The 26,268-nt window shown below is 33.6% G+C and overlaps 1 protein-coding gene across 4 annotated transcripts in view; it reads right to left on the minus strand.

Moving 5' to 3' along the window:
• Positions 1 to 572: 572 nt before the first annotated feature.
• Positions 573 to 26,268, minus strand: part of OLFM3 (olfactomedin 3) — a 276,466-nt gene continuing 250,770 nt past the window's right edge. For all 4 annotated transcript variants that reach the window (XM_074262823.1, XM_074262822.1, XM_074262821.1 and 1 more), the window contains 3 exons: positions 17,760 to 17,979; positions 3,767 to 3,873; positions 573 to 1,941 (listed from right to left, as the gene is read on the minus strand). In XM_074262823.1, coding sequence (XP_074118924.1) covers positions 1,264 to 1,941; positions 3,767 to 3,873; positions 17,760 to 17,979 — 1,005 coding nt within the window. In that variant the 3' untranslated portion in view covers positions 573 to 1,263. The remainder of the gene's footprint in view (positions 1,942 to 3,766; positions 3,874 to 17,759; positions 17,980 to 26,268) is intronic.

Here is a 26,268-nt window from a genome sequence, read left to right on the forward strand (position 1 = left end):
GTTTTAGCACAGGAAAATAGCACTGAAGTTGTGGTTTTTTGTTTGTTTGTTTGTTTTCCTTCTCTTGAGAGGGGTAAATTCTCTTAGCAAAGACAATGGGTTATATATAAGATATGCAGATGATTCTATACTCCTCTACTCATTCTTTATTAGACTGGATAGATTCTTCCGACAACTACAATGAATAATATGCAATAGATTTTGTATCAAACCAACTGTACTGGACTACTTTTGATATTTAGTTGCCAATGATCCATTATACATAGGGAGGTAAAATTCCAACTTTGAGATTATTTTTTTCCCTCTGTATATATTTCTCTAATAGATTGTAAGCTCTTTGAGGCTAGGGGTATTTTTTCATTTTTGCTTTTGAATCTCTTGGACAGTGACTAGCATGTGTTACATAATTAGGTGATACTTCTTGAATCCATTTGAATTGAAATGAATTAATGAGAAGCTGCTTTTCCCATTATCTTTTAAAGATTTACAGTGCTTACAGAAAAGGCCCAAAATGAGAGCATTATCCCTTCTTGATTCCTTTCAAGTCCATCCCATAGTCATCACTGAAATTCGACTTCAATGTATTTTATAAAAAATAGTACTTAGTTTACTTTCACAGAAGTGAAGAGATACAATTGCACAATGGTGGTTACAATGGTAGAAATACATATTGCCAGTAAAATGTTAGCAAGAGGTTTAAAAATGTACTTTACAGCACCGCATCAGAGAATTAGGTAACAGCAAAATGATGGATATTAGTTTTCCCAAGTAAACCAGATCCTTGAATTTTTTTTTTTTTTATCTTTTAAGAAATAAATGGGAGGGAAAAGTACTCTTTTTGCTTCCAATTACTACCAAAATATTTCCTGATGTGGAGCAACAAATTGACAGATTAAAAAAAGGACAGAAGTAAAAAAAGACATTCATGCACTTAAGCCACCATTAGTCTCTGACTCAAATATAAGGCAGATCATTAATCTTTTGGAAACCTTGACTTTAGTCACTCAAACTCTCTTTAGTGCTTTTCACACAAGGTCATGATTCGCCTTGCAGATCCAATAATTAAGATGCATTTCCAATGGGTCATCTTAGGACAGTCTCGGGTGTTTTTGTGACACACTCTAATAGTATAAAATGCTTTTTGGCAAATGATGAAAAAAAAACACATACTACAGAAAAAAAATATGAGATGCTTTAGAGTTTATCACAAATGACACTAAGATAATTGAAAAATTAAAAAATAAATAAAAAATAAAGCAACACTTATGTGTCATCCTCCGTTTTAATGATGTGGAAAAGGGTGACATTGAACAGGACCTGATGTCCGTTGTTCCAGGCATACAGAGCTCTATCTCTTGCATTGTAGTCAAGCATGGATATGTGAAAATATTGGTTATGGAACGGGATGTCTGTGTACTCATATGTGGAGGTTTTGGTAGAATAAGAATAATAAACCTTGGCTCCAGTTAAATGAGAGTTGGTGACATATAGGGTCCCACAGATCATGAAAGATTCTCCAGCACTCCTCTTGGGATAGCCAGTACTCCAGCTCTTCATCACCTCCAAGGTATCTTGATTAAGCTGGCTGATGACAATGTTGCCTGCATTCTGATTGGTTGCGTATACTGCCCATAGTCCAATCTCATCAGCCATCAAATCGATGTCAGAGAAACCACCCCATGTGTAAGGGTAAACATTATGAAAGCCAGCATATTCCAGGCTCCTCTGAGCCAAGACTCTTCCTGTGTCAAAACTGTACTTGATGATGATATTACTCTGATACTTGTTAAAATAGAGGGAGCCATTATAGACCACATGGTTAGTCCCTGCCCATTTGAAAGGGAGGTTATATGTCCTTGATTCAGCTCCACTGACAAAGTCTGCAATTGATTTATATTCACGAACAATCTTATTATTAGTGTAACTATCCATGTACCAAACCTGGAGGGAATAAAAAAAAAAATCAGCTCAACTTATTTGCATTCTTATTAAAGAATCTAAAACCATGCAAACTAGCAGATATCAATACAGATATGTATATATATATATATATATATATATGTATATATATATATATATATATGAAAATTTTGAAAGCAAAATTATTTTCATGCTTTGATCTGTTATTTTATCTCCCCTCCCCACCCCAAGCTCCCCCATCAAAGTCAGGAAGTATCTTGATTTTTGTGTATCCTTGCTATCTAGGCAGTAACTGCTTAATAAAATTTGTTGAAATAATTCAATTTAAATATTATGTCATAAGAAGTATCTAAGAGATAGTGAAGCTCAGTAGATAGTCTGCATTGGCATCAGAAAGACCTGGATTCAAATCTTCTCATAATTCATGTTGGCTATGATCTTGGGTAAGGCATATGACTTTCAGTTCTCTAAGAAACAATCAATAATCTGCAATGGTATAGAGCTTAGTTTCCTTCATTCTTAACCCAATAAAATTACAATTCTTGACTCTCTTCCTAAAAACACAATTAAAAGAAAGATCTAAAGCATTTATAGACAATTTAGTTCTCCTTATATTGGGGAAAGAGACAAGTGTTGGGAAGGGAAACAAATACTTATTAAATTTCCTGTGTCAAGTACTGTGCAAACTGTTTTCAAGGAAAATTACCTTAAATGATTTATATTTTATTCTATCTCCCCAACTGGAGAAAGAATCTATATTTTTACAGAAATGTCTTAAGATTTCATAGTCTAGGGTCTATTTTTCTAAGTATCTTGTTTGGATTATGATTATATTGAATCATCACTTTAATACTAACTTTAGAATTCATAGGATGAATTTATTATGAGAAAATTACCCACAATGAATTCTTTGTTTCCTTTTACAGCAATACCTGAACCACCTTAGGTCAGGTGCCCAAAGGGCCAAATTATACTGAATTTGAAAATTCATATAGCATTTTCCCAAAGTTCTATTGTAGTAGTTTGCCCCAATTCATGAAAACATCAGAGGGAAGACAAGAAGATTTTAAATACTGCTGAATTTAATACCTTGAACATTTTCCCTGGGATCCTCTCATAGCTTTAGAGCTATAAGCTACCTCATAGGTAAGCTAGTGCATCCCTCTCATTTTATAGGGGAGAAAACAGAGATCTATTGATCTTAAAATACTTAATCAAGATCATTCAGATAGTGGGTGGCACAACCAGTATTTATACCCAGATGCTTGATTCTACATTTGCCACACTTCTCATTGTATCCCTTTTTCCTTTTTCTCACTTGCTGAGTTTTCTGTCTTCTGCTTTCCTGTCATTCCCTCACTGCAAGAATGCATAGAAGTTTCTAGCATTTAATAAGAAATATATTGCTGGAAAAGAGCTGAGAAGTCATCCTTATCAACCCCATTATTTCAAAGATAGAGAAATTGAGGTCCCAAGTGACTTGCCAAAAGCAAGTGCAGAACCTGGCTTTGAAGCTAGATCCTGACTCTACTTTATTTTCTACATCATGGAAATATTTTCTTCAATGAATACATTTTAAAATATAAATATAAAAAAATCTATATAACTTCAATGAACTATTTCCTATGATTTTTCATGAAAATAAGATGAATGAAGATTATGATTGATGGGATTGAAATATTTTAGTGAGGAATAATGTATCACAGTGATTTTGATATACTCTTTTTCAGTGGCTTAATTAAGCAAAATACGCAAAAATATAAGCAATATATAGCCCAGATGAAAGTTTATATCTTTCTAAAGAAAACTTCAAAGAAAGGCAAAGATATTTGGGGCAACAACATACTCGATTATTTTTTTCTGATGCTAAAGGATCTGTCATCCAAGCTCCAAATCGAGTTCCAGATGTCTTGACTGTAATAGGACCTGTGATTTTCATCAACTTGCCACATGCTGAAATGAGAAAAAAAAAAAAAAGTAAATTCCATGGATATGGAACAGTTCATACTTACATACAGACTAGGAAAAAATGAAAAATGTCCAGATATAATCATGAGTTTATCATAGAGATATTATATATGACAAAACACATGGAGCTTTCAGATGAGGAGTTTACATTTTACCATTTTGGTCCTTGGACATTTATATTTTCTTTGCTCAAGGAGTTATAGTTGACTTTAGACTGAGAAGACTTGAAAGTAATTTATTATACTTTCTGAGTAAATAAAAGAGACAGCTCAGCAGCTGTTCTCTTCTGATGTGTTTGATTCAAAAAGTATTCTTCAATAGTGAGCATCTTTCCTATTCCTTACCATTCCATTAACCACTGATCATTACTACAAAAGGTCATGACCGCGATTTTCAGTTAGAAAATATGTGTTTCCTCAGAAAGGCATCCTTGAAATACAATTCCATGCAAATTCCCTTCAACAGTACTTGAAATAGGCATTAGGTTTTTGTAATACAAAGACGTCTAAACAGAATAGTACAGAATAAGCAAGAAAACTCTCAAAGTTCAAGACTTCTGACTTTATAGAGTGCATCACAGTGTATTGGATTGCCAGAAGATGCTGAAAGGTAAAAATGTAATGACTTGGCTGGAACCATATACTGCCATCCAGGAAGAAATTCAAGGAAAAAGACCCTCCTTAAAAATATTGAAGTCTAAGAAAAAGGAAAGAAAACAAAAGAGAAATCTAAAATATTTATTGTCAGACTAAAGAAATGATTTTAATAAAACCTGTAGTGAATATATTTATTCAGTGGTATGTGGCAGTAAATGTTGACTTTTCAAAACTGTCCAAAGATTGCCCACAACTCAGGCAATTTAAGATGTGCCATTTCTCTTTTATTCTCCTGTACCATCTTATCTGCATCTGGCCTTTTTATTTCTTGTTTTCCACTCCTTTCACCAAATAATGCTTCTTTCTTCTTCATTACTATAGCAAGAAGCTTATATATTTATCACAACTTGAGAAGTGAAATGATCAGATTCTAAAAACAAAGGAGGGGCAGTGGATAGAGCACCAGCTCTGAAGTCAGGAGAATCTGAGTTCAAATCTGTTCTCAGACACTTAACACATCCTAGCTGTGTGACCCTGGGCAAGTCAATTGCCTCAGCAAAAAACAAAAACAAACAAAAAACAAAACAAAACAAACAAACAAACAAAAAAAAAAAAAAACAAAGGAGGGGGGAATTACTTTACTTAGCATGATATTATATATCATGCTGTGCATTTCTCAAGCATTCTTTTCCCAAAAGGTAGAGTCTGGAGTTGTTAATTCTTCAGTCTTATGTAAAAGCATTATATCTTTCCTGATTCACACACATGTACACATAAACATGTAGAGTAGGAATAAAGGACAACATTTAGATATAATTATGAGTTTTCCATGAAATAAATGAAACATTAATATGAGGAGTTCAATGTGTAATGCTTTGGGCCTTAAGCATTTATATTTCATTTGCTCAAGGGGTTACAAAGTTCACTTTGGGTTGGTGTAAATTTTACTCTCATTGTTTTGCCGAAAGAATCAATTTCTTACTGGGAGAATCTTAAGTTGTGTGATGTAGAAATGTTATGTTTTTTGACACATTACTTTTGTCACAGTTGATGAATTTGGTCTTTTCTAGTAACTCAAAATAACTGAAGTTCTAAAAGAGTACTTATTATTCTAATGAAATAACTACTTATATTGGCATCTTTTAAAAATCATTTTTTTCTAGTTTCCTTGAATCTGATATACCAATTTAGAGATTCTATAAAATCTGACCATTTCTTCCTCAGAACATTCCTAAGACTGTATTTTTCTTATCATTTATTGTAAACACTGCTGAGACTTCTTGGCAGATCACTGCTGGGTAGGCCTAGCAAGCTTGAAATAGCTGTTTACTCACAGCACAAGTTGATTGTCTAAATTGTTAACTATAGCTGCCAATTCTGAAAAATACCTAAAAATCCTACTGATTTTTTATGTTTATAAAACTGGTTGATACTTGCTTGACTCATCTCACTGTGTTCAATTCCCCATAACATACACACACACATACACACACAACACTGTAGTGATGAATCACCTCCATATAAGTTAATACTGTTCTGCATTCCAGTTTCACTCAGATTTTCCTCCCTGTGACAAAAACTTGATTTCTTGACAAAGATCTGGCTCCATAGCAATAGGTTAAATCACTTTATGACCATTAAAAGACACTATATAGGGCCAAATTTTTATGCCTATAATTTAAAATTTTTCTTTTGGAAGTATTTATGTACATATTTAATCTGTGTGAGAAAGCATATGTTCTGTATTTTTTATCCTTTTTGGATGTCTTGGCACTATACATTTTATATAATAGCTAATATGTTGAAATGAGTTGAAGTAAGTATTGATTATTGAGTTTATTAATAATGATAATAATAGCTGGCATTTATATAGTCTTTTAAGGTTTGCAAGGTGCTTCATGTACATTATCTTTTATGTAGCTCTACAATAACCCTTTGGATTAGGTGCTATTATTATTTTTAAAATTAAAAGCCTTTCTCTCTCTCTGTCTCTCTGTCTCTCTCCCTTTTTACATGTTTTTCCTGAAAGTTTTGTACACATAATTTCCTTGTAATTTTTAATAGATAAAATATAAATATTAAAATGGGATTCTAAAAAGCTGCCAATGATTCACTCATACTTATTCAATGGATATAGGAATTTCCTTCAGATGTGCTGTACAGAAAGTACTTATTTCTTTTTTAACTAATGAGCCAGAAGTCTGCAGCTTTTGCATTTGTTCTGTTCTATATAAATAGTCCAGGCTACCTACAATTCTTCAGGATCCATATCTTAAATAGAGACAGAGCCTAGAGCCAAGTCTAGAGCTAAAGACAGAATATCTTCAGTCATTGCTGTTTTGAAGGCTATTGGGATATGAGAATCAGGTTAGATTGCAAAATCTGTCCCTGGGCCTGTATCCAAAGCTCTTATAGCATGGTAGACAGAAACTATTGACATAGCTTTCAAGGTCCCTGGATTATCTCCTTATCATAATAAAATTAGCATAATATTTCTGTTAAGAATTCTATAAATAATTACTTTACACGGAGAATAATTTACTGGCCATAGGGACGTTCTTGATAAGGGAACTCTTTCTTGCAATGAAACCAGATACCTTCTTTGCAACTTAAAGAGTTGGCCAGAGTACTAAGCAATTAAATTGTTTTTTCTCAGGGCCACATCTCTAACCTGTGACATACTTGAACTCTAGTTTTCCTTTCTCTGAAGCTGCTCTGTTATTCCCATGCAACTCTACTTTTCATGATGGCCATTTAACAAATGCTTATCCAAAATGAAGTTTAAAGGAATGATGGTTAGATCCAAGAAGCAGAGCTCTAGCTCCGGCAATCTGTAGTTATTGCTGACTTTGTTACCCTATTTGGGATTTTCTTATAAAGATACTGGAGTGATTATTATTTTCTTTTTAAGCTCATTTTACAGATAAGAAAGCTGTGACAAATAGGGTTAACTGATATGTCTAAGTTTACACAACTGGTATGTGTCTGAGGATAGATTTGAATTCAGGAAGAAGAGTTTTCCCTAACTCCAGGTGTAGCACTATATCTACTGTGCCACCTTGTTGCTCTTCAAGCTTGATTACTTCTGTTTTTTCTGTTTTCCCTTCAGTTTCCTTATAAAAGTTCTTTTAGAAAAAATTTAATTCTATCTTCCCATCTTATGCACATTCATTGAAAGAACTTGGGAGACTAAAATTAGAGAAGAAAGGACTCAGAATAGAAGAATATATTTGTGTTAAAATATTTAAGGGTATTCTCATGAAAGAAAGAAAACTTATTTTGATTGGCCAGAAGGCAGACTAATAGAACTAATGGATAAAAGCCTCACAGTGACTGTTTCTGATTCTGTATGTATGTATGCATGAACTTTCCAAGAGTAAACATTGTTCTAAAATGCAAAGTGCTGTCTTAAAGGTAGTGACATCTCTCTAAGGAGAGGTCTACTAGCAGAGATTCTTAAATGTAATTTTAAAAAAAGGTCTACTATAATTTTTAGTTTTAGGATCAGCCAAGAAAACCAGTTATATGTTACTTTTCTTTCTTTTTTATGTATAATTTTTCTAAATTACTTTAAAATATTTACAGAATCACAGAATCTTGAAGTTGTAAGAGAAACTAGAGGAAATATAGTTCCAATGTGTCCAAGAATAATCTCCTCTACAATATTCTCAAAAAGTGGCCATTCCATTTCCAACTGAATAAGTTCAATAAATAGGAAATCATTACCTTCACTGGTAGCTCATGCTAATTTTGGGCTGTACTTACTGTCTGGAAATTTTCTAAATATTGAGATAAAGCTTAAATTTTTCTTTTTGACATTTCTATCCATCATTGCTAATTCTGTCTTCTGGAGTCATGCAGAATAAGCCTAATCTCAGTTTTATAGGTGTTGTTGTTTAGAAGGTGTTGAAAACAATTATCATGCCCCTCTCCAAATATTATCTTCTTCAAGTTATAATCTCTAGTTAATTCATATAAATATCATGTGACAGTATATCCTATTCACTTACTGTCTTGGGTAACTTAAGCATATGTTCATATTGTTATTATCACCATTATCATCATTATTTATTATCCTAATCATGTGTTGAGTGCTTTTTCATTTTCAGACACTACTGGAAACCATAGATCCAGAGAAGCCAAATTTATTTTTTCATCATATCATATCATATGACATATGAAGCATTTATTTTAAAACAAAACCAAGGCTAAGTGTCCAGTGAATGATTCAGGGTTGAGGGTCAGAGGATCTGACATCATATAAAAGAACCACTATGTACTCGAGACTTTGATAATATTTGATTCAGAGGTGGAAAGGGTCTTTGAGATTACCTAATTTAGTGTTCACTTTACACATGAAGAAATTGAGATATAAGAAACTTAGCTAACTCTATACAGGTTATAAATAGTAGAGCCAGGCTTTAGGCCTGAATTCTCTGATTTACATCCAGAGGTATTTCCATTGTACCTTAATTGTAAAGTCCCGGAATAAAGAGCAGAATAAGATTCTCACATTTTAAAGATTTTTTTGCAAAACAAAAACTTTTGCCTTACATTTATGGCTAAAAGAGGAACTCATTTTCCTTCTTTAATTTGAGGATTTTCTAAATTTTCTTTCTTTTACAATATTGGCTAACTGATCTTTTGCTTCATTCTTTGATTCTTATATTTCTTCTTCCTCCTGAGACTTTGAGGAATTCTTGATTAGAATGGCTTGACTCTATCTAGTATCAGGTAACTTGGCAAGACCTATCAGAGCCCCATAGTAGGGAAGAAGGAATAGATCCCATAAAAATAGAATAGATAGAAAGCTTGTATTTCCAAACTTCTTTAGGTTTAAAAAATATTTGTGCAGTTTTGGACATTTATTACATATTGCTTTGCTGACTCAGAAATGACAATAAATGTTTTATTTGAAAATAAGATTATTGTTTGTCTTATTCACAAGAATAAGGTCATTACCATATATAACATTTAGGTCATTTACTATATTTGATTACTGGCTACAAATAGAAATGACAGGATTACAAATCATTCCACTAAGCATAAGCCTTTTTAATTTCTAATAATTCTGTAATTACTAATTATTACTTATATTCCTATCAAATATTGACTCTCACGAACCTCTATGTAAATGGAAATATTTGGGGATTCACTAGATGGCACCAAACCATTGCCCTAGCACAGTACTGTGACTTGCAAGTTATTGGAGAGATTTTTAAAAAGTGAAGTAGAAAGCTTTAAGAGTCACAAATTTTAAACACACACACACACACACACACACACACACACACACACACACACACACACACACACACACACTTACATATCAGAAGGGGAACCAGAACCAAAAACCTTAATTATTGTGTTTTAACTAAAGTTTGGGAAAAAAACAACATGTAATTATAGTGTTTGTTTGAAAAAAAATCTTATACTGTTGAATTAATCATAATTCTTCTATTAAGCTCAGCCCATCTATAGCAGTAAGCTGGCCACTTAAAGAATCACAGTGACAATATAGTTAGAGTTCAAAAGAACTCTGTGTTTTAAAGGTTAGGGAAATGAGTCATACACAGTTTAAAGAATGAATCCAAGATCACACAAGTAGAAAGAGATAGAGGTAGGAATTAAATCTAGGTTTCTGTCTCCAAATCTGTCATTCTGCATATTCCATTATGATGCCTTCTTATGTTCTCTTTTTAGGGCCAATAGGTAATATTGCTAAAGTATTTATTTTGTGTTTTCCCAAAAAATCTTTAATTTAATAACAAAAATGAACATGAATGGTTATGTTTTTACCTGAATGTCATCCATAAGCATGCTCATCACAATGAACATGTTAAGTACACAATACAAATATCATATTTCTTTCAAATGAGGAAACTGAAGTTGAGAACAATTCAGTGACATAGCTACTAAGCATGGGATCTGGGATTTGAACCCTTACTTCAAGTGTAGTACAACTCCCACTCATCTACAGTGAATCTCAATAAAAATCAATAAAATTCTGGCTTTTAAATTTACAACCAGGGTGATTTTGGCCAAGTGGAGTGAATTGTTCCATCTCCCCATCTCTACCTATTGGCCTCCTTGAATTCCTTTAAGTTCTTTCTAAAATCTCTCTTCTACAGGAAATCTTTCCCAAACACTCTTAATTCCAATTTCTTTTCTCTCAATTATTTTCTATTTATTATGTTTATAGCTTGTTTGTATGTTTGCTTTTGTGTTGTCTTCTCCATTAGATGGTGATATCCTTGAGGGTATCAACTGAGCTTTTCTTTTTCACAAATATCCTTAGTGCTTACCAGGGTACCTGGTACACAATAGGTACTAAATAAATGTTTATTGATTGACAATAATATGGTTCTAACAATATTAAACTCTCTGATGACTCTTGGTTATACAGTACAAATTATGGGTGAAACAGATGATGCGTAGAAACCCGCTTGTATTTTTTTATACATCCAACTTTGTGTTTCTGGGAGATTCCTAACAGTATACAGTATTCCAGCTGGCATCTACCAAGTTAATTGGGTCTCATTTGGTTATCTGCCCAGTGAGAGGTAAAATAGGTTATAAAATGGGACCATGAATATAGCATGGAACAAAAGTTAACATCTCTATGTATTTAAACAGGGTCATTCTCTCATTCCTGGAGGTATATATTTAGTTTCTTACATTGTTATCTATACTCTCCACATTGTAATGTTTTCTCTTTTGTCAGGGAAGGGATTCATTTGGTTAGTGGTTATTGGGAAGATACTTTCCAACTCTAGTCTCTTGGGACATGCACAGCTGTTTTCTGAAATTATACAAGAACATATTTATATTTGACTATGTTTTGCATCCTATAGGTATGTTCTATACTTAGAGGGTGTTCTGTACATGCTTAAAATTGACATACAGAGTAAGTCATATGAAGAGAAATATTTGAATAGTTCTACTTCTTTTTATAAAGCAGACTTGAATCAAATGCTAATGGACTCTATTAACCTAATGACTATATAATTATACAATATAAAGATCCAACTGAAACACTGTCCCAAGAAAAAAAAAAATTAAATTATTACCTTTTACATTTAAAACCCTTCACAATGTAAATCACATCTACCTTTCTGATGTATTTTATAGTGCTCCCCTTCACATACTTTGTATTCCAGTCACATTGGCCTTCTGATGACTGAATAGATTGACTTTATGAGTAATCATCAAGCTTTTGCAAAGGCTAGGCTCTGAATTTAGAAACTACTCTCTTTTTGCCTTCATCTCTTAAAATCCTTAATTTTCTTCAAAGTTTAGTTGAGGTATTACTGAGATCCTTCTGATTTTCCTCAGTTGCTAGTATTCTTTTATTACTTTTATTATATTTTCTATTTGTGTACTTTTTATATTGCCAAAAAAAATTGTTGGTGACATGTTGAGTAAGAAATACTTGGATGGCCTGAACCTTTACAGTATTAGCACAACACAAATAATGACTTCAGCATGCTTTATGATAACTTTATCGGGGATATGGAAAAAGAATTACAGAGGATAGAGGATTCATCATGGATGAATTATAATCATTATCAAAGAAAACATTTACATCATTGGAACCACAGCATCATATATAAGAAGTCTAGAGGTTAAAATGACTTTAGAAGCAACTGAATCTTTTGATTGATGAAGAAACTGAGGATCATAGATGTTAAATGGTTTGGCATCCTTAATCCAGAGTTGGAAAGTCTGTCAGCTACTGGAGCTCCAGTTTAAAGTTTTGGAAACTGAGAAAGAGGGAGATTTACTGACTTTTTCAGTGTTTGCACAGATATTAATGTTAAAAGTGAGATTTGACTCTAGTTCTGTGGATCCAAGAACTCTTAACTGTATTCAAATACCTATCTATTTAGTATTTGAGTACTACATTCTCTATTCTCTCCATAAGGAAGAATCAAAGCTTCATAAAGGCAAGGATCATTTCATTTTTTTTCTTTATGTCCCCAGTACCTGGCAGAATGCTTGCCACCCAATGGATGCTTAATCAGTAGTTGAATTATTGAACTGAAGAGCCTCAATTCCAATAATAATCAAAACAGCTTGGAATTAATTGGTGACTATATAGGCTATCCCTTTCATATCTAAATACCAAATGCACCTACTAAATACCAGAGCACAGGCATGGGAGTAGAACTACATTCTCTTGAGCCCATGATGCTGAGAGGGGTGCCAGATGAATAAACAAATAAAAAAGATGCAGGATTTCCAGCCCTATAAGGCTAGAGTATTCCAAAATAAAATGTTAGAATTCAGTCCTATACTCACACTAAAATGTGAGACTCCCACTCTAACATCACACTAACTCTCACATAGCTCCTTCTAAAATTCAGGATCTTTCTAGGTTAGAGCATTCTATTGTCTGCCACACTGTTTTAGGAGAGTCCATCTGTCCATAACAGATGCCTAGACTGTAAATAGTGGGAGGGGCTGTGGGCTAGAATTTATGATATAAATCCAGGAAACAAACAATGAACTCATTCCCAGAACCTGGAGCCTTACATTGGTGACAACAAATCCATGGGAGGCAAAAAGAGGTTCTAATAAGGTAAGCCAACAAGGACAAAGCCAATAAGGACCAAAAAGCTGCACTAGTATTATCTGAAAATATAACCAGATATCTTAGCCTGTAATAATTTTATGATAATATCCACAACATTGGATAGGGACTTGTTCACACTAGGCATTCCATGTAATTTTCTAAAAATTTGTTTATTTGAACTGAGTCTTCCCTTTCCCTCTTAGTTTGATGCCAGTTACATTGGAACAAAAACAAAAAGATCCAAACTAGGTGGTAGGCATAGGTCATCTCAGGACATTTTCCTGTGCTTCAAAAGGGAAGATGATTTAAATCTGTTTAGCTAGCATTGAAAGGTAGAATTGAGAACAAAAGCCAGATGTTACAAAGAGGCAGATTTTAAGATTTTATCATAATGTAAAGATAAACTCCCTAATGATTAGATCTAAAATTAATTAAAATAAAGTTCTTTATCACTGAAGATCTTCAAATTGAGATTGAATGAACTTATTCTTGATTTTATAGAATGGGATTGCTATTCAGTCAACTAGAAAACTTTTGAGGCTCTTTCTGATCCTTAAGTGGATTTTTTCTTTTTAAAAACTTGAATCTGTGATCTTATTGGTGTAGAAAAACCATGGTGAGGAGTCTCCCTGTACCAATGAAGATTGGTACTGGATTTTCAATTTCTAGCCTTAGAGAGAGATACTGAGTAATTAATAGATATCCATAAATGGAGATGGAACAAAAACTAACATCTCTATGTGTTTGAACAGGGACAGTCTCCCATTCCTGGAAGGCATATAATTAGTTTCTTCCACTGTTATCTATACTCTGAATATTGCAGTGTTTCTCTTTTTGCAAAAAAGGTATTTATTTATTTGTTTGGAGGTTAATGCAAAGATGCATTCCAAATCTAGTTTTTTGGGACATGCACCTATTTCATATAGCCATATGTCAGAAGCAGGACAGAGGGGAAACAACACTCATCCTAGAGACAGAGAATTTGGCTTCAAATCTTATCACTGACCCCCCAATACTTATGGGATTTTTAGGTAAGTGCTTTAATATTTCTGCGTCTATTTCCTCATTTGTAAAATGTGGGGATTGTAATAAATATCCTTAAAGGTTCTTTCTATCTACATATACTAACTCAAGTCTTCTCATGTGTGAGCTGACATGATGATTCTTAAATTTTTCTTTATTCTGACCAAAGATAGCATAACCTATGAAATAACCCAAACTATTCTTATTATGAAAGCAGAATATAACAAGGAATTATTTAATTTAAATAAAAGTGACAGACACAGCATTCTCATGTTTTCTCCAACCACATCATTTCTAGTGAAAATGAAGTGAACTCATATTTACATACCTATATGTACATAAACATATCTACATACACATATATGTATGCAAATGATACATAAATGTGGCAACTGCTCCCTTATCTCTGTAAACAACAATTATGAAAATGAATCCACATAGGCTTTCCCTTCAGAATGATGACTACTAATGAATTGGATGACTTTTTGCTTTTAGTTTAGGGTTTCTTTTTATATTTTTAATTTCAGTGATGTTATTTTTCATGATTTATAAAGGAAATAATGTTTTTCAATGGCTTTGATAGAATGTGTTATTCTTTGATTTCTATAGTAGAGGTCAGCATAAAGTAGAGCATTCAGATTTCATTCCATTGTTGAGAAAGAGTAAAATATATGTAACATCTCAGATGATTCTGCAATTGTCTCTTTCTATGGTAACACTACATTTTATTTACAAGACAATTTGCCTGGATCTTTATCAGTGAGGTGTTATGGATGCTTCCTTGGATTTGGAATCAGGAATATCTGGGTTTGAAATTTCTTCAGACATTTACTAGTTGTACGACCCTGGGAAAACCATGTTTTTCTCCTATGTCTAATACCCTCATCATCAAAATAAAGTTATCAGACTTGATGAAATCTTGATGAGAAGACAAAGATCTAAATTTGTCCTCTTATTACTACAAACTACAAATTTGTTAAAGTTGAAATAATTCATATATATATATATATATATATACATAAAATTTACCTGAAACACTGCCATCTAAGTCTTAAGAGGAATATTTCTATACAGATTTAAGCAAGGGCATTACAAAAAATCCACATCTAGTAGGGTAAAAGGTGTCTAGTTCATGTTTATTAGGATCAGTAGAAGGGACTGGGGAAAAGAAGATTCATAGAGAACATGACAACTATCATAAAATGTTTTAAGTTTTGCAATATGGAAAAATAATTAGTCATATTTTGCTTAACTGAGGAGGTAATAGAGTGCTGGATCTAGTCAAGAAGACTCATCTTTTTGAGTCTAAATCTGGCCTCAGGCATTCCATAGCTTTGTTATGCAGAAAAAAATCACTTAATCTGTTTCCAATTTTCTCATCTGTAAAATGACCTGGATAAGGGAATGGTAATTCAATTCCAGTATCTTTGCTAAGCCAATCCTGATAGGGTAGGAAGAGTTAACATTACTGAAAATAGCTGAAAACAACAACAAAAAAAGGGAAGAATGAAATAGGAGGAAGTTGCAAAGAGGCAAATTTTGAGGGCAGATTTGAAATTAGGTTTTCCTGACTCCAGACCCAGTATTTTATCAATTGGGCCATGTATTTTTTCCAAACTTTTACTACTTTCTTTTCCTCACTCCCTTTTCTAACACATAATCTTACTCTACTCAAGGGAAACATTTTTCTGAAGTTAATGAGGAACCAAGTGCTCCCTGGAGTATCTTCTATGTGCAAGCATTGTTTTTTTCTTAACAACATAGAGTTAGTTCCTGAAAGAGCTTCACCTTCCTTCCCATTTCAGTTCATGGCCAATTGCTCATTTTATATCTATGTTGTAGTCATGAATCCCAGGAGGACCTAAGTAAAATCACCAACTCATAAAGTTTATGAAGTAGTAGATATAGATACCAACAAAATTCAAGCCATATCCTACAATAGAAGAGAGCAATGATTTTGCAGTCAACTCATGGACAAACAGTATAAATTCTATCTATGAATCAGGAATATTGTCTTTGGCTTTTATCTGCCAAAAGACAGATTTTGGCAAATGGATTTTAACCACTGACACCGTCATTCTGGAGAATACTGAATAACTTTGGTGGAGTTTTGCCCACTGCTATTTTCCAGAAAGTTCTAGGATATTGTCTTTGATTCTCCACATGGTATTTTTCCCACTATTTTAGTAACCTTATAGCCAATGGGTCATTGGTCATTTCTATGATATTCTTTTTCATTTACAAGGCTATTAGAGAACAGTAGTAACAGTTTCTGCTTTATTTGTGGAATCATTAAACGAGTCCTGGCACTAACATTTTCAATCTGTGTGATTACTTATCTGAATCTTGGTTTTCTCTTTGGTAAAGGAGTATATAGAATAATAGAATCTGAGGGGTAATAGATTTCAAAAACCACCTAGGCCAATCCCTTCATTTTATAAATTAGGACAGTAGGATTCAGGGAGGATAGATGATTTGCAAAATCATAGTAATATATATATATATATATATATATATATATATGATTTTAATTCAGACCTCTGAGTCAATGCTCTTTTTCCTGTGTAAGTTGATATTTTCACTCTTTACTTCCCAGAGAACTGTGAAGAAAACATTTTCTAAAGCTTAAATCATTGCATACATTTATTATAGCTATATTATTAAAGATATTTAGAGATGGAAGAGACTTTAAAGATTATATAATGGAAGCATGGATCTTCACCTTATTCTGTATTTAGTTGTATTTCTGCTCTTATGATTTTCATCTTACTAAAATGGTACCCAGTTTCCCAGGAAGTCAGTCATTTTTAAATCCAATATCTTTTAGTACTACTGAAAGAACCTCCCCTTATACTAGCTAATGAGACAAATATTAGATGCATCTTTGTGGAGTATAATGATTGCAATGGTTATTGAATCTAATCTTGTGTCTTTTTTTGTTTCTCCCAAATATATTTATCAAGATATTTATCAAGACATGATAAATCATCTTGTCAAGGTCAATCAATCCGTATGTATCAAAGACAATATTTGAACTCAAGACTTTCTCACACAGAGGTTGGATTTCTATCCACTCTTCCAGAATGACTCTCATGATGCATTTGAGAACTAATAATGGTACATCATTGTTATTAAAAGTAAAACCAAACCATTTGCTTTTGAAAATATATTCAAATCAAAAGGACTTCTGAAATAGCTGGTTAGTACAGTGGATAGAGAACTTACCTTGAAGCAGGAGGTCTAGAATTCAAATCAGACCTCAGACAAGTAAGAGCTTTATGATCATGGGCAAGACATTTAACCCTGACTTCCTCAAAGAAAAAAGTCAAAGGATTTTTTTCCCAATCATATAGACCCTGCATGTGATGAGTAAATAATTTTATCATCTCAAATATGAGATTAAAAAGGCTTGCGTGGGAACAGCTAAATGGATAGAACACCATCTCTGAAGTCAGCAGGACCTGAGTTCAAATCTGATCTCAGACACTTAACATTTCCTGGCTATCTGACTTTGGGCAAGTCACTTAACCCCAATTGCCTTCAACAGCAACAACAACAACAAAAATGATTGTTTGGCTTCTAAGAACAGCCATCTTGGATATAACAAAAGCAAAAGATTAGTTTTTAGTAAAGATAAATATACAACTCAGAAAAGTAAATAAAATAATTTAACTTACTTAGTTTCTTCATGCAGTCTCGAAGTCTGGTTTCTAAGCTGAGTACTCTCTGATGCAGTTCCTCATAGTCATAGGCCCCAATTTCTTCCTGAATTCCTGTGAGGACTGCAGACAGATTCCTAATTTCCTCTTTGAACTGGGTGATTAACTTGGCATCCGTTTTGTACTGTTCCAGGACTGGGATCAAGGGCAAGAGCTCATCCATCTTTTCTTTCAACTCCTGTGAAAAGCAGCCAATTGTTCCTGAGAGCAGTTTAAAACATACAGCTAAATCCCTTTAATATGATACTTAAGGGTGATTATTGGAATGGCTTCAGAATTTCTTATTGATTTTAAATAGAAATTGGTATTTAGGGAAAAATGCAAGTGACCCCCAGTATTATGCGCCATCAATCCAATTATCCCAGTATGTCAGTATAAGAAGCCTCTATTTTGTTTTTTTAAATAAGGTAAAATAAAAGTTTCTTGAAAATAAACTAATCTTTAGCATGAATAGAAAAAATGTGGTGGTACAAATTAAGGGTTTATGTATTAGTTCCAAATGTTTCTAATGTTTTTGTGTTCATGCTTTATTAAATGAAGGCTGTGAGAAAACATAGTGAAGTAGCTAAAGGGTGGGCTTTGAAACAGGAAGACCAGGATTGATGGTTTGCTTCTATCAATGACTAGGTATGTAACACTGGTCAAGTCATTGAACTGATTAGTACCCCCAGGAAGCATTTTAAGTTGTGTTTGTGTGTGTGTGTGTGTGTGTGTGTGTGTGTGCACGTGCACTTTGTGTCTTAGAAAAACATTTCTATACTAGGTATTTCTCACACTGATGAAATCATAGGTGGGCTAAACATTACTCATTCTTTTTTTAAAAAGGCAAAACACCTACAACAAAAACCCAAACCAAAGTTCTTTCATTTTCATTCTTGTTTTTCTTTGAATTTATGATTTGGGAAGACTTTTGGCATAAAGTATTCCTAAATGCAAAAAATGTTTCTTCCCCTCCCAACACACGTACACATATGTGCTGTCAAACTGTGTTATTAATGTATGTGTTCAGATAATAAACATTTAATATCAGGTTAAGTGAAATGTCAGCAGTAAAGAATGAAGTCTGCCACAAACACATTAAAAAAAAAAAATACAATACTTCCCAAGGGGAGAAAACATGGCTTGGTGCATAGAGGGCCTCCTATATAGAGGGCCTTAGGGTGAGGAAGACCTTAGTTCAAATAATATTTTTTGATAGAATTAATTGTGTGATCACAGGCAAATCACTTAACAGCAAATTAGGCAATTTTATAAAGATTATAAATTACAGTCTAATTCCTCCCCCCCCAAAAAAATATAGTTATTCCTTTCTCCAGATTGCTCCTTATTTTCTTACAAAATCTTACCCCACTCTGGGGAAGTTTTATGAAATTATTGAACACCCACATTCTTCCTGGATTATCCCCTGTGCAAAAGCAGTTATTATTGTTTGTATTATTATTAACAATTTAAAAGTAGTTCCTAAAGCCATTTCACCATCTTTTTCATTTTAATGCTTGAATTTTTCAGTGTATTTTTCTGTTACAGATAAGAATTCTAGGAGGGCTTAAATTTTACAAGTCATGTCTTATTAATCATGACTAGAGCCTAATGAAGATGTCAACAAAATCTAACAGAAGAGAGAAATGGTTCTATAGTCAACTTGTGACTCAGTGCTTGTAGAATGCTACACATTATGCCTTTATTCTAAGAACATCTCTTTTACTCATTGGATCTGAAGTACTGACATCCTCATTCCCCAAGGGACTCAGAATGCTTTTTTAGAGCATTTGGAAGGGAGATAGGGAAGGAGTGAATGAGAGAGACAGAGAGAGACAGAGACAGAGAGATACAGTGAAACACCCACAGAGGGGGAAAGAAAAGGGGAGAGGGAGAGAGAAAAAAAGAGAGAACAAAAGAAAAAGGAAGGAAGAAAAAAATGATGAAAAGGAAGGAAAAAATGGAAAAAAGACAAAGGAAAGAAACAAAGAAAGAATTGGTTTTTGTACTCATTTGGATTACTTGGAATAAATTTCCCCCATTACCATGGAGAATTGAGAATTGAATGCATTTAAAATGACTGCTTGCCCATGTGAGATAAATTAACTTTCAGAACACTTGTTTACTACTATGTCTAATGAATATTATTTTAGCCAACTGAGCACTCTGTACTTTAAAAATGTTGATTTGCCTTCCTATATCAAGATACTTTTTTGGTGAAAAAACTTCACTCCCTTTGCCATATTGCAAAGGTCAGTCCCAATGAATTCTCTCAACAAGTATTTATTATGGGTTGTCTTTGTGTCAGGTAATTTATTATACTCTGGAAGTACAAAGTTAATTATAAATTAGTCACTGCTCTTAAAATGCTTATATTTTACTGGGGAGAGGGGTTGAAGAGATGAACATGTAAATGATTAAGTGCATACAAAGTATGTACAGTAAATTGAAAGGTATCTTTTTTGGGAGGAGATAGGAGTAGTGACAGCAAAGAACTGTTTATAAGAAGGATCTAGAAAGACCTCATATAAGAGCACATACTTGAGCTGAACATTGAAGGAAGTTTAGGTTTCTAAAAGGTGTAGATGTGACAGCATTGTGTGTGAAACAGCCTGTGCAAAAATGTGGTGGTGAACCTTAGAAATGTATTTTGGACAGCATTTAGAAGGCCAGCCTTTATGGCAGATTGACTGTGTGATATGAAAATAGTGAGAAATCACTCCAGGAAAATAGTTAGAAACCATATTATGAAAGATTTAAAATTTAAAACAGAGGTATTTGTATTTTTATCATGGATAAAATGGGGAACTTCACAATACCCATAATTTTTCAATGGCGTTTCTGGAGAAAGAAAAGCAGAGTAAGTCTTTGCTTTCATGAAACTCCATCTTTTTCACCCTAACTTTCAAAAAGTGGGTGATTGTCAGTTTTCATACAATCTAACAATTTCAACTCAGTTTTACGTTTAACGCAGAACGATATCATTTGGGGCAACAAATCCCCATTTTTATGATCAATTGAGAATAATCCATAGGTGCCATCAGAATGCATATTGTACAGCTGGCTAATTTAAGCAGTAGAAAATTGCATTTTTAAATTACATTTAGAAACTGTTATTACGATAAATGCACTAGAATAGCAGGGGATCCCAGGCTGTCCTGATTTATGGACTGATGTTTCTTGTGGGAAAATTTCCACTTACTGTATAGGCTTGGAAATTCTTGAATTTAGGGCATGTGTGCAAAATGCGAGGAAGGAAGGAGTCTGCATTATGAGTGAGATTTCTCAAAAAATCAGAGTTAAAAGGCCTGAAATGCAGAGCTAGCCTCATTTGGAAATATATTTATCCGTTAGAGCATCATGTCATTCCTAAAGGATAGCAAGATTGCTCATTATGATTTTAATGAAAATACTTCTGTTAGTATCATTCAGTCCACATTATAAGCACTACTAAGAAGATAGTATTTACTTGTAATGTGAAAATGACCAAACTCTAAAGAAGGTAGGAACCTGGAAATGATATGTCACAGTTTCAACAATTCTGTTTCTTTCTGAAAGAAAGCAGGATATTTGTATTATTTTGACCTTTTAAATATTCCATTATTTGATTGTTATCAATCCATTTTCCAGCTTTGGGAACTTCTCTGAGATTTCAATGAGAATAAAATAGAATATTAAAAAGGTTGAAGTAAAACAACACAGAGCTGGGCTTAATGACTTATGCTGGACTTTTCCTTCCTGAAATTTTGCTATTCTGATGACAGGTGTTATATGAATGATTAATCTATAATTGTGTAGCAGAAACCCTCCTGCCTAAAAATAATGACTACTTGAATGGGCAAGGGTATAATTTTTCAGTTTTAAGTTTAGGAGCACAAATCCCATTAGTCTTTTTCATGAGTTAAAAGTAGTGTGCAAGATATTGTCCACATCAGCTGATTGGGGAAATAAATTTATTTTGCTTCAAAAGTACTTTTAAAAGCAATGTTTTTTCCCTTCATCATTTAACCAGGATATACAGGGACATGCTGATAAATGTTTAATAACCAATTCTCAAAAAAACCCTGTACCCACAATATGCTTTAAAGTTTTAATTGCATTACTAACATTTTCTTCATCATTTTCTTATCTGGATAATCAATACAATACTAAATCAAGCATTAATTTTTATAACTTTTCTCAAGTATTCACATTTAAAATTTCCACCATAAGAATATCCCCAGGAAGACGATTCATTGGTTAGAATATTGAGCCTGGAATCAGGAAGTCCTGAGTTCAAATCTGATCTCACACACTTACGATGTGAAACTGGGCAAGTCACTTACCCTCTATTAACCTTAATCCACTGGAGAAGGAAATGACAAACCATTTCAGTATCTTTGCTTAGAAAACCCCATCTGTAGCCACAAAGAGTGAGATCCAATTGAACAACAACAAATGTTCACTTAAAATTTGACAATTGATTCTCATAAGCTAATTCAAACTTGCTGTAACACATTTGAAGGGATAACCTGTCTTTTTCTTCAAATACATCACAAGAGTCAGGATGACAAATTGAACAGAAAATTCCCCTTGGAGCCAAGGAAGACCTTGTTTAAGGGCCTGTTTGTAACACAAAAGAGCTGTGTGATCCTAGGGAAATCAATCAGCCCATCATTTCTCCAGGAAGTTATGGAGTATCATAGAATTGGAGCTTTGAAAAGGAATTTAGTGCTTATCTGCTTTAACCCAAACTTGAAAGATTCTTCCTCTCTAAAATATCAAATAAGTGGTCATCTAGCATCTGCTTTATAACTCCCAGGATGGGGATATTTCTGCTGATTGAGGGAGCCCATGGCATTTTTGAACAGATTGAATTAGTAGAATGATATTTTGAAATGGAGTCTACATTAACCCCTTTTCAACTTCAACCCATTTTTCCTGCTCCTATTTTTGAGAGTCCAGCAGAATTCATTCTAATCTTTCCTCTGCATCACAACCTTTCAAATGCTTGGAGGTAGTTAGCATGTTCTCTTTGACGCTTCTTTTCTTTGGCCTTAGTGTCTCTAGTTTCTTCACTCATTCTTTATATGATATAATCTCAAGGCCCTTTGTAATCCTGGTTATTACTCTCTGGACAATTGAGACTTATCAATATCCTCTTTACACCATCTTTTCTAGAACTGAACACAGTACTCCAGATGAAGAATGATGAAGGTGGAACACAATGGAACCTCCCTATTCCTGGAAGACTTAATACAGTCTCAAAGCACATTAAATGGGTTTTTTTGATTATTGTTTGTTTTAGTTTTAGTTTTTTTTTTCTTTTTGGTTGTTGTTGCTACATTTGTTTTTAAACATGTACAGATCTGTATTGTTAGAGCTCCTTGTAACTTTTATTCTGCAACATTCTTTCATTTCAACACTAATCATATTTGACAAAGTATGTGACACATAGTAAAGACTTTTTTTATAATAATAAAGTGACAGATCATGCTTAGAGATCTAGAGTTGGAAGGACCTTAGGAGTCTATCAATTTAACAATAAGTGGAGAGTTAGAATTGAATTCATTTATCCACTGTCACACAGAGAGTGTCAAGATTTGAACTTAGATACTGGGTCTTCAGTCCCACTTTTCACTGCATTGCACTTCTATGCTCAAATAAGACGAAACCAAAAAGGAGGCATTTTTCCAAATTTATAATTTTATCAGACGGTGAAACTCCTATCACAGAAACACATTCCACAAATAAAGATTCCTGACACTGAAACTAATTGCCATAGATATGAATGCTGGGACTTATCAAGAGATTAATTGAGTTGCCCATATTCTATGTCAGGATATCTATCTCGCAGACAGGATTTGAACCCATATTATTATAGTATTAGCCACTGAAAACATTCAAAGTACATAGATTACCTCATGTGTCCAAAAGATGATTTGCTTTACTTTTTTTAGGGGATCCTATTCTATATTTTGGAATGAGAGAAAGTTTTGCATAGTAGAAAGTATCAGTCAGTGAGGTCAAGTGAACGGTATTCAAGTGACAACCATGCCATTCACCAATTATCTGACCTTGGATAAATTTGTTAAACAGTCTCTCATGATCTCTGTAAACAAGGGCACTCTCAAGGGTTTCTCTGAAGAACATGAAGACTGCCAGCATGAAGTGCCTTGGCAAAGAAGGAACCATGAATTATGAAGAAAGCAGAATTGCAGTAGCTCTAAAGAAAAGGGAAAGATAAAAATTTAAACATCTGCATTTCTAAGGTTCATGTGAACAATCTATGCCCCAACTGGGGCACAGCATTCTCAACTCATATTGGTCTAAATGGTCACATTTAGACACATTGTGACTTAACTCCAATAGAGTAATGTCGTTTTGGTTCTTTTTAAGAATGACAGAAAACAATCAACCAACCAACCAACCAAACAGCTATACTCTCTATTGTTCTTTTATCTCATTTATAAAATGAGAGGATTATGATAGGTGATCTTTATAGTTTCAGCTTCTATGATTTTCTATGATATGGAAACTTTAGATTTATAAAGTTGGTTTTATTATATCAACGTGCCACCAAATCAGTCAGTCAGTAATCAGAAGTGCCTACTATGTGCTGGCCATTGTGTCAGACAAAGTACTGAAATGGAAGGCCATCTGGGAATAAAAGTTGCTTCAGACCTTTGTTTTGAGATATTGCATGACATTAGATTAGTGCCTGGTCCTGCAGTCAGAAACACCTAGTTCAAAATTGTTTCTGATAACACTGTTTGCATGATTAGAGGGAAATTCTAGATGTCTCAGTGCCACAGCCTGGTCTCAATGACTGAAAGCTCCACGAGTTGCCAATCTCTTTTAGTGGGGGAAGTTTCCACAATGGGTTTTCCCCACACAAGGAATCACAGATTCCAATTTTAAAATATATGGGATACACTGGTGTTAGCTGGAATTATCTTGGGAGACTGTTAAATGTTCTGTGTGAGTATTTAAACCTTAGATGTTGGCAAACACTACACATCAGCACTTGATTTATTATTTTGTTGAATGTCTAGACTTGAGAAAGTGAAGAACAAAGTGTTAATGATATAGATAAGAGCGGGTTGTGTATAATTTTCCCCCTATAGAAACTGTTGTTTGATATTTATGAGCATTCTACTAAATCTTAGTGAAAATGAAATTTAGTTAATTATTGTATTTGACTATTCTATATGTATATGATCACTGCTTATTTGTGGATCAAAATGATGCTTTCAGCATCAATATCATTCTCCCAGAGTGAAATTTTTTTCTTGTGTTTGTTAGCTTTTAAATCATTTTAAAGGTATTCAAAGAATGACAGAGAAACTAATAGAATGTACATAATGTTCTAATGTTCTCTCACTTTCTTATTTCTCTTTGTCGCTATCTTTTTCTCTTTCATTTTCTCTTTGCTCTATCATCCTTTCCTTCAGGGTCTCATTTTATCCTTCTCTTTTTGCTGCTGCTTTCTCTGTCTCTTTGTTTCTGCCTCAGAATTTTTAGACAGTGTTTGGGATTCATTTTAGAAACAGATGTAATTCTTTGTTGTGTGTATGACTATGTGTTTTATTTAGCATTGAGAATTAACACTGAAAACCACATTCTCAATTTATAGAGGAAATTTTCAATAGATATGTTTTTCACTGAACCAGAAATTTCCCAGAAAAATCTGTTTGCTAACCCTGTGACTCATAAATATCTTTGTTGTTCAGAAAGTTATCTGCATTCTTAGTCCAGTTACACAACTCCTGTTCATGTGTAGGCAGATCAGTAGAAGGGATTGGCAAAAAGAAGATTTAGGGGGAACATGGAAGCTACCATGAAATACTTGTAAAATTGTCATAAAAAATGCTTCATCTGGAAACAGAATTGAGGACCACACTGGGAAGAGGAAAACTGACTGAATCTCTGAAACATCCCTTCTCCCACCACAAAATGATGAGGGACATATTTTTCCTGTTATTTTGAAAGGATATTTTCTGGGAAATTAAGATGTTGGAAAGCATTCCTTAAATCTTTTTGATCCATAAAGGAAGTGAGGCAACACCAAGTTCTTCAACAGGAAGCTTCTGTCAAAATGATTTCAAAAGCCAATGAGGGAGAGGAGGCTGCTTCAAGTGGAATTGCAACATTCTGACACCCCAGAATAATATTTGCACTAAAGGCTTCATTCTGGTAGAATATAATACCAGAGGCCTCACAATGTAACAGCAAGATATCAGTCTTGGGAGTGGGCTTCATTGAAAGGTAAGTTACCCTTCAAGGAGAAGATCGATCAACAGTGTGTGCTATTACCACTTCACAAATGATTTAAAATGCAGTGCTATGAAAAGATTTAATCAATTTCTATTGGCATGGTTGTCTGGGTTTTTTTTCCCTTTATGATTGACTAAAATGCCTCATTTAAAGGAGAAATGTTTTATTCTTGGGAAGTATTGTCAGTGGACAAAGGATTGTACTTTTTTTTTTCTATGAATGGAAAACAAAC

This window comes from Sminthopsis crassicaudata, chromosome 4, assembly GCF_048593235.1.
Source record: "Sminthopsis crassicaudata isolate SCR6 chromosome 4, ASM4859323v1, whole genome shotgun sequence".
NCBI classification, from domain to species: domain Eukaryota; kingdom Metazoa; phylum Chordata; class Mammalia; order Dasyuromorphia; family Dasyuridae; genus Sminthopsis; species Sminthopsis crassicaudata.